Source organism: Eriocheir sinensis, unplaced genomic scaffold, assembly GCF_024679095.1.
Source record: "Eriocheir sinensis breed Jianghai 21 unplaced genomic scaffold, ASM2467909v1 Scaffold695, whole genome shotgun sequence".
NCBI lineage: Eukaryota > Metazoa > Arthropoda > Malacostraca > Decapoda > Varunidae > Eriocheir > Eriocheir sinensis.
Window position 1 is genome coordinate 131,199 of NW_026112048.1, and position 11,941 is coordinate 143,139.

Here is an 11,941-nt window from a genome sequence, read left to right on the forward strand (position 1 = left end):
CATAATGATGCAGTATGTGGTTTACGTATTAATTTTGGCATATAATTCTGTATACTTTTACTGGCAATTATGCTTCTAAACTACCACCTGGCACTATCATTCCCTCAACTGAATAAGAATGAGGTCAGCCACAGCATTTAAACTGCCTGACAATGGTCCCCAAGCACACACACATTCATCATGGCTTTAGTAGGAGTTGTGGGCTTTTCCATGGGTGGTATCTTGACCCTGGTGGGAGTCTGACAAGACTCTGTACCATTAACTCAAGAATTGCTCTTGAGAACACATTTTGCCTTTTTTGGCATTTAAGAATAACTGATGTGAGAGTCGGAAGAGTCCAAGAATAGCGATCAATGTCCTGAGTGGAGTGGCTTACATAATAATTGTATCCACACCACAGTCTCATAATGATTGTCAATAATTTATGTAATGCATTGATGACCTAATGTCAGTGACTCAGAGCTGAGTTAGTTAGCACCAGAATGGCATCTTGCATATGAACAACCACCCTTGTGGTGAAGAATTATCACCCCAACCAATTATTATAGTACGCTTACGTCAACGATATATTTCCAGCACAGAATATGAGCAATGCATTATCTAGATCAAGCGTCAAGGCTCATCAGTGCACATGTGATCCTGAGTCACTGGCACCTCACTCCTTCATTGAGTATGAGTACACAGGGCTAACACGTTCTACACAGGGAGAAGTGTCTCACAATTGTTGGTCTGTGTATCTCAGAATGGCTGGGATGCTTACAGTGTTGGAGAAGGTTTTGGTGAGTGTATCTAAGGGAGCTTCACCCTGCCTGCCTGTTTGAGGTGGCCATGTCTACCTGGTGGTCCCAGTGTGGCGTTGAGTCTCGCCCCTGATTTGGTTTGTCCCATCCTGATCTGCACATGGCAGAAGCCAAATTTTAACTATGACTGAGTAACTAAGTGTGAAGAAGTACCAAGGAGGACCTAAAATGCGATGCAAAGTGGAACAAATCAAAAGAATAAGCGGAGGGATTGTTGACATTCTAGTTATATACATACATACATACGTCATCACTTACTTTAATAAAAATATAAATAACATTGTAAACAAAGCCTGGACAAACCAAATCAGGTGGATGAGGCTTAACACCATACCAGGGCACAGCTACATGGCCAGCAGCTGTGCCTTTGCTATCTATTAACCCGGTAGCAGCAACGGGACAAATTTGTGGCTTTACCACGTACCAGCGATGGGCCAAATTTTTGCCATGATATAAATCCCCCTAAATAGATGATGCGTAAACTGATCACAAATGCATTGATACATATTATGAAATGGTTTGTGTGAGTGATGATTTTTTCTCATTATTCTCGCTTAGAGGGAGCGGCCTTTAGGAACCATGATCCCCGCAGCTACCACCGGGTTAATGCCCTAGCCACACCACACCACCCATCAGATCCAGCCATGCTAAACACCACACCCCACATCAGACCTGCCACACCCAGCCACACCACACCCCATATCAGACTGTGATAAAACACACCACACTGCATATCACACCCAGCCACACCACACCCCAAATCTACACCACCCAGCCAAGCCACACCACACCCCATATCAGACCATGATAAAACACACCACACCCTATATATCAGACCATGATAAAACACACCACACTGCATATCACACCCAGCTACACCACACCCCATATCTACACCACCCAGTCAAGCCACACCACACCCCATATCAGATCATGATAAGCCACACCACACCCTTATATATCAGACTGCTAAGCCACACCAGCAACATCACACCACACCTCATAATAGATCCTAGCACACCACACATCACACCACATCCCCCATCACAGCCAAGAACATCAAACCACATAGCGCACCCAGCCACACCAGAGCCCACACACCATCCGGCCACACCCTTCACACCATGTTACACTAAACGTCACAGCTATATTAATACCCTACATCACTTGGCACTTACATATAGCAGTCAGTGACACTCTATTGCATTAGTCTTCCATTATGAACCATCTTGGTTGAGTAGATTATCTCACTATATACAAAAACTATGGTTAGTCTACTCCTGAAAACTCTCTCTCTCTCTCTCTCTCTCTCACACACACACACACACACACACACAATCCTCTAGGGCAGGGGTCGGCAAGCTTCACAGTGCCAGGCAGGGCCAGAGACAGCTTCTAGGTGCACTGGAGTGCCAAGGAGAACCCAAAAGTGACTGTACAAAAACTTTATAGATAATTATCAGGCACACAGTGGCTAGATTACAAGAAATGTATTTAAAACCATGCACATCAGAGTGCAGACAACAGTTTTATCATATTAGTGGGATGGTTGGTGCCACGGAGAAGTGACTCAATGTCTGGATTGACTGATGAGGTGGTCACTCAGCTGGGAGCGTATGTGAGACTTTGTATATTTCATTTTTGAAAAGAGTTGTTCACAACATTGCCAAACATGGCAACGATGCATTTTACATGCTTAATGTATTTGAGAGAAGGGAGTTCAAGTTCACGGAAGAAGAGGTGCGGTACCTTGCCTTCTGCTCCTCATTACACAAAGTTGCGGGCCAGATTGTGATAGACATATCAAGCAGGGTGACGGACCATGAGTTCCGTCTCTGGCCCGTGGGTTGGAGGTTGCCGACCCCTGCTCTAGGGCACAAGCTTTCCATAGTTTTGATCACCCAACAACACTTACATATCTTTTTCTCTTTAAAATATTTCAACATGGGAAATGGTGTGTACGGAAAGCAGATGACAGTAAAAGTAATGAACAGTGTGTGTGTGTGTGTGTGTGTGTGTGTGTGTGTGTGTGTGTGTGTGTGTGTGTGTGTGTGTGTGTGTGTGTGTGTGTGTGTGTGTGTGTGTGTGTGTGTGTGTGTGTGTGTGTGTGTGTGTGTGTGTGTGTGTGTGTGTGTGTGTGTGTGTGTGTGTGTGTGTGTGAGCTCAAGGGCAAAAAAAAAGGAAACAATAGTGAAAGAAAGCCTGCAACTCACTGCTCCTATAGAAAAGCATTCAGAGGAGTGGCCAAGATAGGTCAATTTTGGGAGGAGAGGTGTCCTGATACCCTCCTCTTGAAAGAGTTCAAGTCATAGGCAGGAGGAAATACAGATGAAGGAAGATTGTTCCAGAGTTTACCAGCGTGAGGGATGAAAGAATGAAGATGCTGGTTTGGACAGTAAACGGATGAGCTAGAATAGAAAGTCGAGTGGAGTGGGGCCATAGGATGGGGGGAGGCATGCAGTTAGCAAGTTCAGAAGAGCAGTCAGCATGAAAATATTGATAGAAGATAGAAAAGCAACATGACGGCAGAATTTAAGAGGTAGAAGACTATCAGTGAGAGGGGAGTAGATGAGACGAAGAGCCTTAGACTCCACTCTGTCCAAGAGAGCTGTGTGAGTGGAGCCCTCCCACACGAGATGCATACTCCATATGAGGGCGGACAAGGCCCCTGTATATGGATAGCAACTGTGCAAGGGAGAAGAACTGGCGGAGACGATACAGAACGCCCAACCTCAAGGAAGCTGATTTAGTGAGAGATGTGAAGTTTCCAGTTAAGGATGTTTAGTGTTGAAGAAGGTGACAGCTGAGTGTTGTCAAAGATTAGGGGATGTCATTTCAGGATAATTTTAGCCGAGGCTCAACTTTTGGTCTCACCTGTAGTTTGTTCTTCACATCCTGGGTGACTGAAGATGATGGAGCAGTCAGGCTCCCCAGGGATGATCAGGCTGACTGGAGGTGGACTGCAGAGGAGAGGAGGGAGGGATGGGTTGTTGGGATGGGACGGGAGGCTTTGGGAAGGGATGGCTGGCTGGAGGAGGGAGGGAGGGAGGGATGGGTTGTTGGGTTGGGACGGGAGACTCTGGGATGGGAGAATGTGGCTGGCACTGAGAGGAGGAGGGAGGGATGGGTTGTTGGGATGGGACGGGAGACTCTGGGAGGGGAGAATGTGGCTGGCACTGAGGGGAGGAGGGAGGGATGGGTTGTTGGGATGGGACGGGAGACTCTGGGAGGGGAGAATGTGGCTGGCACTGAGGGGAGGAGGGAGGGATGGGTTGTTGGGATGGGACGGGAGACTCTGGGGGGGGAATATGTGGCTGACTGCTCTTCTGAACTTGCTAACTGCATGCCTCCCCCTCCCGCGCCCTCACCACACTCGACTTTCTACTCAAGCTCATCCTTTTACTGTCCAAACCCCTTACGCACGAGTTAACCAGCATCTTCACTCTTTCATCCCTCACGCTGGTAATCTCTGGAACAATCTTCCTTCATCTGTATTTCCTCCTGCCTATGACTTGAACTCTTTCAAGAGGAGGTTATCGGGACACCTCTCCTCCCGAAATTGACCTCTCTTTTGGCCACCCCTCTGAACGCTTTTCTATAGGGGCAGTGAGTTGTGGACTTTCTTTCATTACTATCTCCTTTTTTTGCCCTTGAGCCATTTCCTTTGCTGTAGAAAAAAAAATCCCAAAGCGGATTTCTTCCCCTTCAGGACTCGTTTGAAGGGAGGAGAACATACAGCAACAAGACACAAGGAGCAGGTTCACAGGAAACAAAGAAGTTCAGCCGCAGCTCTCACACTTGGAGCTGAAGAAGAGAAAGATCTTGCCGATTGGTATAAGGAGAATGAATTCTTATACAACAGTGAGAAGGCTGACTTCAAAAACCAAAATAAAAAGCAAGAGCCTTTCAAGTAAAGGCTGAACAGCTGTGCATCTGCAAACCAAGATCAACTCTGAGAGATAGAGTCGGGAGGAAAAAAAACAAGCCCTCTGGTGGTCTCACACACAGGGAGATGTGTATCATGAAGAACTATGGCTTCATTGCCAAGTACGTACATGAGGAAGGTCACAGAAGGCAAGTGGCCAAGCACTGCCCACCAAGTGAAGAATATGGCTGCTGAAGGGATGGATCATGAAACAGCAGCCATCAAGAGTGACTCTGAACTCGTGTTTCATGAGGGGAAACAAATGGACCCAGCCACTTGGAAGAGATTCAAGGTAATTGATATATATATATATATATATATATATATATATATATATATATATATATATATATATATATATATATATATATATATATATATATATATATATATATATATATAATAATGTATGGATTTGAAGAGCCTCAGCAGGAGGGCCAGCTGCACGTCATCTCATCCTTCCTCCGCACCAAGCTAAGTATACCGTGTATCGTTAGTGTAGCCAGGTCAGATTAGGTTCTGTAGGTGCACGGAGACGCGCTAGGTCAGTTTGCGTGTGTGTGGTGGAGTTTTCTGTTCTTTTGTTGTAATAAAGTTGTGCATAGTTGTACACACCTTATCAGTTAACCTTTGTGTACACTGAGGGTCCTTGCCAGACCCATAAGGAGATATAATTAAGAACAATACAGATGATTTGAGGTCCTTTGTGTGTGTCGTGGTCACCACGAGGCTTCCTACAGAGATCAAGCTCCATGTTGGGAGGCCTGTACGAACACAGAGGAAGCCAGGTAAGTCGTGCTTACTACACTTTTGCCAGTAGTACACCTCTTCGTGTCTCTTGACGCACCACAGGGATCATCCCTTGCTGGCTAGTTTCACCTTTTGAGCTCACGCCCTGTTTAATCAAAATTTTCTCCCTTAACACTACGGCTATATTGCCAAGTACATGAGGAAGGTCTCAGAAGGCAAGCAGCCAAGCATTGCCCACCAAGTGAAGAATATGGATGGGTTGTTGGGATGGGACGGGAGACTTTGGGAGGGGAGAATGTGCCTGGCACTGAGGGGAGGAGGGAGGGATGGGTTGTTGGGTGGGGAGGGAGTCTCTTGGAGGGAGGTTAGGGTGCCATGAGGAAAGGTCCCCGAGGAAGAGGGTGTCTCCAGGCTCTGTTTCTCAGCTGGCCTGTCGTGGTGTTTGGGGAACCTGTGGAGATAAATAAACTATGATGGTCTCCATGGTCACATTAGTTTTGCAAGAGCCCATTAACCCTTTGACTGTGGATTTCCTCCAAGAAGACCTCACCAAGCTACAGGAATGGAGCAAAAAGTGTCTGCTACAATTCAATGAAGAAAAATGTAGAGTTCTGCACCTTGGGAGTGGATGTCCAGCACACCAATACCACATGGGAAACACTCCACTATCCACCACAGAGCCAGAGAAAAACGTGGGAGTATAGGTTATCAGGCTATCAGTGAAGGCAAAATCCCTGACAATCGCAGTGGAGGGGTTAAAACATCAAGTGTATGACAAGAGCAGTGGTTTCAATAGATATTTCCTCCTACAACTAAGACCCTTAGGAATAATGATAAGCCAGAACAAATACCTTTGGGAAGCACTGTGGAGGCGGAGGCAGAAAAATGTGAAGACAACCACCCGGGAGCAAGGAGACCACCACCGTCAGGGGAAAGCAGGGACCTGAAAAATAAAAAATATTAGGGAAAGAAATAAAACCAAAGGAAAGGACAGTAGAAAAAGAGAAAGGAAGGAAACTGGTTGGCATTATAAGACACTTCGGCTAATCACATCAGCTATTTCTAAAGGTCAAAGAGTGGGTCAGTCAGGATCCAATGAGTGTTTCTTTAGATTCATGGAAGGGTCAAACTACCACCAGGGTTATAAAACTACCCCTGGAAATGCCCACAACTCCTAGGAAAGCCTTTTCAAATCTGTGTTTCTCCAGGTTCATGATACAGAAGAAGGGTCACACTCCCACCAGGGTAACAAAACTACCCCTGGAAATGCCCACAACTCCTAGGAAAGCCTTTTCAAATCTGTGTTTCTTCAGGTTCATGATACAGAAGAAGAGTCACACTACCACCAGGGTCACAAAACTACCCCTGGAAATGCCCACAACTCCTAGGAAAGCCTTTTCAAATCTGTGTTTCTTCAGGTTCATGGTACAAAAGAAGGGTCAAACTACCACCAGGGTCATAAAACTACCCCTGGAAATGCCCACAACTCCTAGGAAAGCCTTTTCAAATCTGTGTTTCTTCAGGTTCATGGTACAGAAGAAGGGTCACACTCCCACCAGGGTAACAAAACTACCCCTGGAAATGCCCACAACTCCTAGGAAAGCCTTTTCAAATCTGTGTTTCTTCAGGTTCATGATACAGATGAAGGGTCACACTCCCACCAGGGTCACAAAACTACCCCTGGAAATGCCAAGGACTCCTAGGAAAGTCTTGTCAAGTATGTGTTCTTGGGCGGGGAAATGTCTTATACTACGAGCCTTTATCCCGAACAAGTTGTTGAGACTCAGGGCAATATCCAGACATTTATATTACTGATTTAATGTTTAATTAGACACTGGAAACAAGTTGCAGTAATAACCAAAAGCTTGTAATTAGTTCCTCCCCATTAAAAAGACTCATTTAGCAGCAACTTTTCCCCCACTACTAGTTCTGAATTTATTGTGTCGGTAGAATAGGTATTATGGTGACATCTTTTAGCTGGCGGCTTTGGTGGAGTGAACACTGCTGCCACGTTTCCTAAGCCTGCAATACTGCCTCTCTGTGTGTGTGTGTGTGTGTGTGTGTGTGTGTGTGTGTGTGTGTGTGTGTGTGTGTGTGTGTGTGTTGCTTTGCTTCACTGGATGTATCCTACTATAATACAGAGGCTGAGCTGCCGTGGTGTCTGGGCCAGGGATGCAAAGTGGCACGCTGCACATGTGACGGATTCAGGCCGGGTAGACGCTCACGATCAAGTGATTTAATGTATTATATTTTCTTATGAAAAACTGGCTCATTTTTACTGTCATTCCTTCACATTATATTCTATTTATAGTTGTCTATAAATGTGAATGGTTTAGGTGGTGAGGAAAAGAGGAGAGTGATGATTGAAAATTTTGTAAATGGTAGAGTGGATGTGTTGGGAGTGAGTGAAACACATATTCGAGGAACTGGTGTGAGTGATGGTAGAGAGGGTACGTGGGAGGGTGTGCCTGGGGGGGTTGTATGGACGGGGATAGATGAGAAGTATAGAGGCAGGAGTAAGGAAGGATGTGCTATTGTGATGTCTGAAAGAGTGTGGAATGGTGTGACTGATTATGGTTGGAAGGGATCAAGAATTGTGTGGGTGAAAGGAAAAGTAGGTTTAGAAAAGTATGCATGGGTGTGTATTTATGCACCAGTAAATGTGAAAAGTAAAAAAGGACTGAGAGAAAGGGAAGCTTTTTGGGAGGAAGTGAATGCATGTTTGAAGAGTTTTGAGAAAGAAAGGAAACTTATTATGATGGGAGATATGAATGCTAAAGTGGGTGATGAATGTGTGATGGATATGGTGCAAAGACTTACAGAAGAGAAAATCAGTGAAGAAAAAGGAGGCTTCAGGAAGGGAAGGGGATGTGTGGATCAGATATTTGCCTTCAGGATGGTAGTAGAAAAAATAATAGCAAAAGGAAAGAAACTATACGCTGCCTTCATGGATTTGGAAAAGCTTATGACAGAGTCGATTGGATTGCATTGTGGGATGTTTTAAAGATTTATGGTGTGGGAGGAAAACTGCTTAGTGCAATAAAGTCTTTCTATGAGGATGCATCTGCATGTGTCAAAATTACTGGAGAAACAAGTGAACATTTTGAGATAAAAGTGGGCTTAAGACAAGGGTGCGTCATGTCACCATGGTTATTCAATATTTATATGGATGGTGTCATTAGAGAAATTAAGGCCAAAGTTGGAGAAGTTTGAGTAAGACTGTTCGATGAGGGAAGGAAGTGGGTACTGAATTCGATACTGTTTGCTGATGACACGGTGCTCATTGCAGAAAATGAAAGTGACCTACAAAATTTGGTCAGTGTTTTTGATAGTGTCTGTAACAGGAGAAAGCTGAAAGTAAATGTCAACAAAAGTAAAGTGATGGTTTGTGAGCGAAGTAGAAGTGAGGTTGTAGATTTTGTATGCCCACATAGAGTGGGAATTGAATGTGAAAAAGAATGCAAAATAATTCTGAATGGTGAAGAAATGGAGGAGGTCAATGAGTTTAAGTACCTTGGATCAGTTATGTGTAAGCATGGTGGTATGGTGGGAGAGATAAGAGAAAGGGCATTGCAAGGAAGAAGGGTGGTAGGGTCTTTGGGACGAATCATGAATGGCAGAAGTGTGAGCATGGAGGTAAAGAGGGATTTGAGAAATACAGTAATAGTACCAACCCTCACATATGCAAGTGAAATGTGGGCCTGGAATGAAAGTCAGAGGTCTAGAGTGCAGGCAGTGGAAATGAGTTATTTGAGGAGTGCTTGTGGTGTGAGTAGAATGGAGGGAATGAGTAATGAAAGTGTGTATGAACATTTTGGAATGTGTCACAGGGGTGAAGGGAAGAAGTGTGGAATGGTGGAAGAAGTGAAGCGACAGACCTTAAAGTGGTTTGGCCACATGGAGCGAATGGAGGAGAGTAAGATGACCAGAAGGGTGTATGTGAGTGAGATAGAGGGAGGGAATGCTAGAGGACGACCTCCAGTGAAATGGAGGGATAGGGTGCAAGAGTACGTTAGGGAGAGGGGGGAAAGATCTTTGAGAAACTTTGAGCAGGCAAGGAGGGAGTGTCTGGATAGAGAAAGATGGAAGCTCTTCTGGCGTGTACATCCCCTGGTGGGAGCTCCTAGGAGCAGGCGTCCATGAAATGAATGAATGAATGAATGTTGATACCGAGTCCAGATGATAGAGTACACAAGATAATGTGCAAGTTCTTCAGTAATTCGACTTTGAGTCCGAGGATTCCACTTGATATTTCAACAAGTTGGAAAAATCTTCTTGCAGTATTTCCATCATTTGATGTACCAGAGCCAGATTGTTTTGGCATGTCGACAACTAATCCTGTTTGACAACGAAAGGCTTTCTGTATTTTAGATTTCTGCTTTTGAACTGCTTCCTTTTCTTCTTGTGTTCTTCCTTGCCATTTCTTTACAGGTAACTTGTAGGATAGATGTAAGCAGCATTCCATAGTTCTTATCCAGGCATGTAAAGTTGATAATCCATGTCATTCCATCCTTGGACATAGACCACTCTGAGACATTTTCTATGCCATTCATTTGCTTTGGAGATGCCCCGCACAGAGGACAACATTGCACTGAGTTGGCGAGTGATAAAGAGGATGCCACTTTTCCATCAATCATTGTCAAGTTCACCTCATGAATGACACTTGCGCCATTATTTATTTGTGTTGGTCTAAGTTGACATATTGCTTCTTTTAGGTATTTCTCTTCCTCAACTAAAACTTCTGAGGTTTCCTTGACAAACTTGAATCGTGTAGGTCTACAATAAAATGGTGATGAAGGTTTATTATTCTTCCATACAAGGACTTTCTCATTAGCTTCTGTTTCTCCACTAAGTTGTAGAGGCACCAAACAAGTGACAAAGAAACAGGATTCAGACACAACATTTTGTTCTTGGTTATCACTCCGTATCTGCTTGTAAATGCTCAGGTCAGTTGTGCCATCACGTCCCATCTTGCAAATTAACCTATATTCATTAACCTCGTGATTGACCCCAACTCGCTCAAATATTCTCCTTGTTGTATGGTCCAAAAGGTCTTGCAAGGTAACTTCAGCAGAACCGTCAGTAACTAGCCATTCTTCGGGAGGAGAAGGTAAGCAGTCTTCTTTGGCCAATCGAACATTGTTGTAGGAGGGAAAGATTTTTGATTTCTTTTCCAGTGCACTGTTTCTCAGATTTTGGTAGCTTCTCTTTGAAAGACCACGGTCTAAGATCAATGACAATGCTTCACTTGGAGAAAAGGAGCATTCAGTGTTATATGATGAAGTTGATGGGCTTTCAAAGTTAACTTGGGCTAACGACTTCGCCAACTGTGGCTGTCCATTCATTCTGAGAACTCTGGATGTTGAAAATACAAGCCTCTGGGGAGTTGTGTTTGTGAGCTCTTCAGTTTTTCTTCTCTTTGTTTTTTTCTGACGAGTCTTGAAAACTTTCAGGCCTGGGTCTTCCTCGGCATTTTGCACGTGTTTCATCAGGTGTGCTTTGATACACTTTGGTGGCCAGCCAGTCTTTGTTCCTACTCAACATATAATTTAGGTTTCTGCTAGCTCGTTTACACCTGATTTTCAAATTCTTAAGAAAGTTAGTCACAACATTTTCTGCTATAGTGTTATCACTTACAATGTCTTTGATCTTTCCAAGTAAGAAACCATGTAATTTTCCATCACTGAAACTATGTATATACCCAGTCTTTATTTATTCATTAAATAGATATTCATTATCAATACTCATTTCTGTTCTAGAAAATATTGGATATCTGAAAAAGAAAATATCATATTAATGCTTTTAAACGTAACATTTAGTTTTTTTTAGCGTGTAACAGAAAAATAAAGGTAAAGGGTGACTTTTTTTTTTTTTTTTTTTTACTTGGCGCAGCGCCCGCGTGGCACGGCATGAAACACAGACGTCACCAACTGTTCTCTATGTACTATGTAAAAGTCACAGCCAGTAGCAAAAAATATCTTGTGATATTATTTACGACAGAACTGCCTAACATTTGACACCAGTGACAATCTTTGCAAGGCTTTGCAATTTTTTGTCCTCTCTAAAGAACCTTTACATACATGACAGTATTTTAACTTCTCAATATTTTTTTCTCAGAATATTTATAACCCACTTATAGAACCCACTTATATTAAACAAGCACCTCAGCATATGTAAATGTGCACATAAAAGAAGTGTTAAAAGAATGGATAATGCCAACAACACCCTGTCACGAACAGTAGCTAAAGAAACAATGACTAGTCTTTGCTGGCGAAAGCCGTCCCCTTTCCACAGCACACGTTGGATCATGTTTCAACCTGTATATGAGTTGAATGGCATGCTACCTGTAACATAGCATTCCTTTGTCTCGGACATGTGTATTTTTTATTTTTATGACTTTTAGAGTGATTGGGAAAAGTCAAAATTAGAATTTTGTCCACATGCTGGCCCACTGTGCAATGGCATC

General features: G+C 43.7%; 1 protein-coding gene across 1 annotated transcript; it reads right to left on the reverse strand.

Annotated features, from left to right (window-relative positions):
* Positions 1–5,896: 5,896 nt before the first annotated feature.
* Positions 5,897–11,163, reverse strand: LOC126993877 (uncharacterized). The gene is made up of 2 exons (XM_050853014.1): positions 10,209–11,163; positions 5,897–5,926 (listed from the first exon to the last, which is right to left on the reverse strand). Exons 1-2 carry the CDS (start codon positions 10,962–10,964, stop codon positions 5,897–5,899), a joined length of 786 nt encoding a protein of 261 aa, XP_050708971.1. The 5' UTR covers positions 10,965–11,163.
* Positions 11,164–11,941: the final 778 nt, after the last annotated feature.

Coding starts and splice junctions, on each gene's coding strand:
- LOC126993877 (XM_050853014.1), bottom strand. CDS start 10,964: ATGAAACACGTGCAAAATGCCGAGGAAGACCCAGGCCTGAAAGTTTTC. Junction 5,927..10,208: donor AGGAAACCTCAGAAGTTTTA/GTTGAGGAAGAG, acceptor TTATCTCCACAG/GTTCCCCAAACACCACGACA.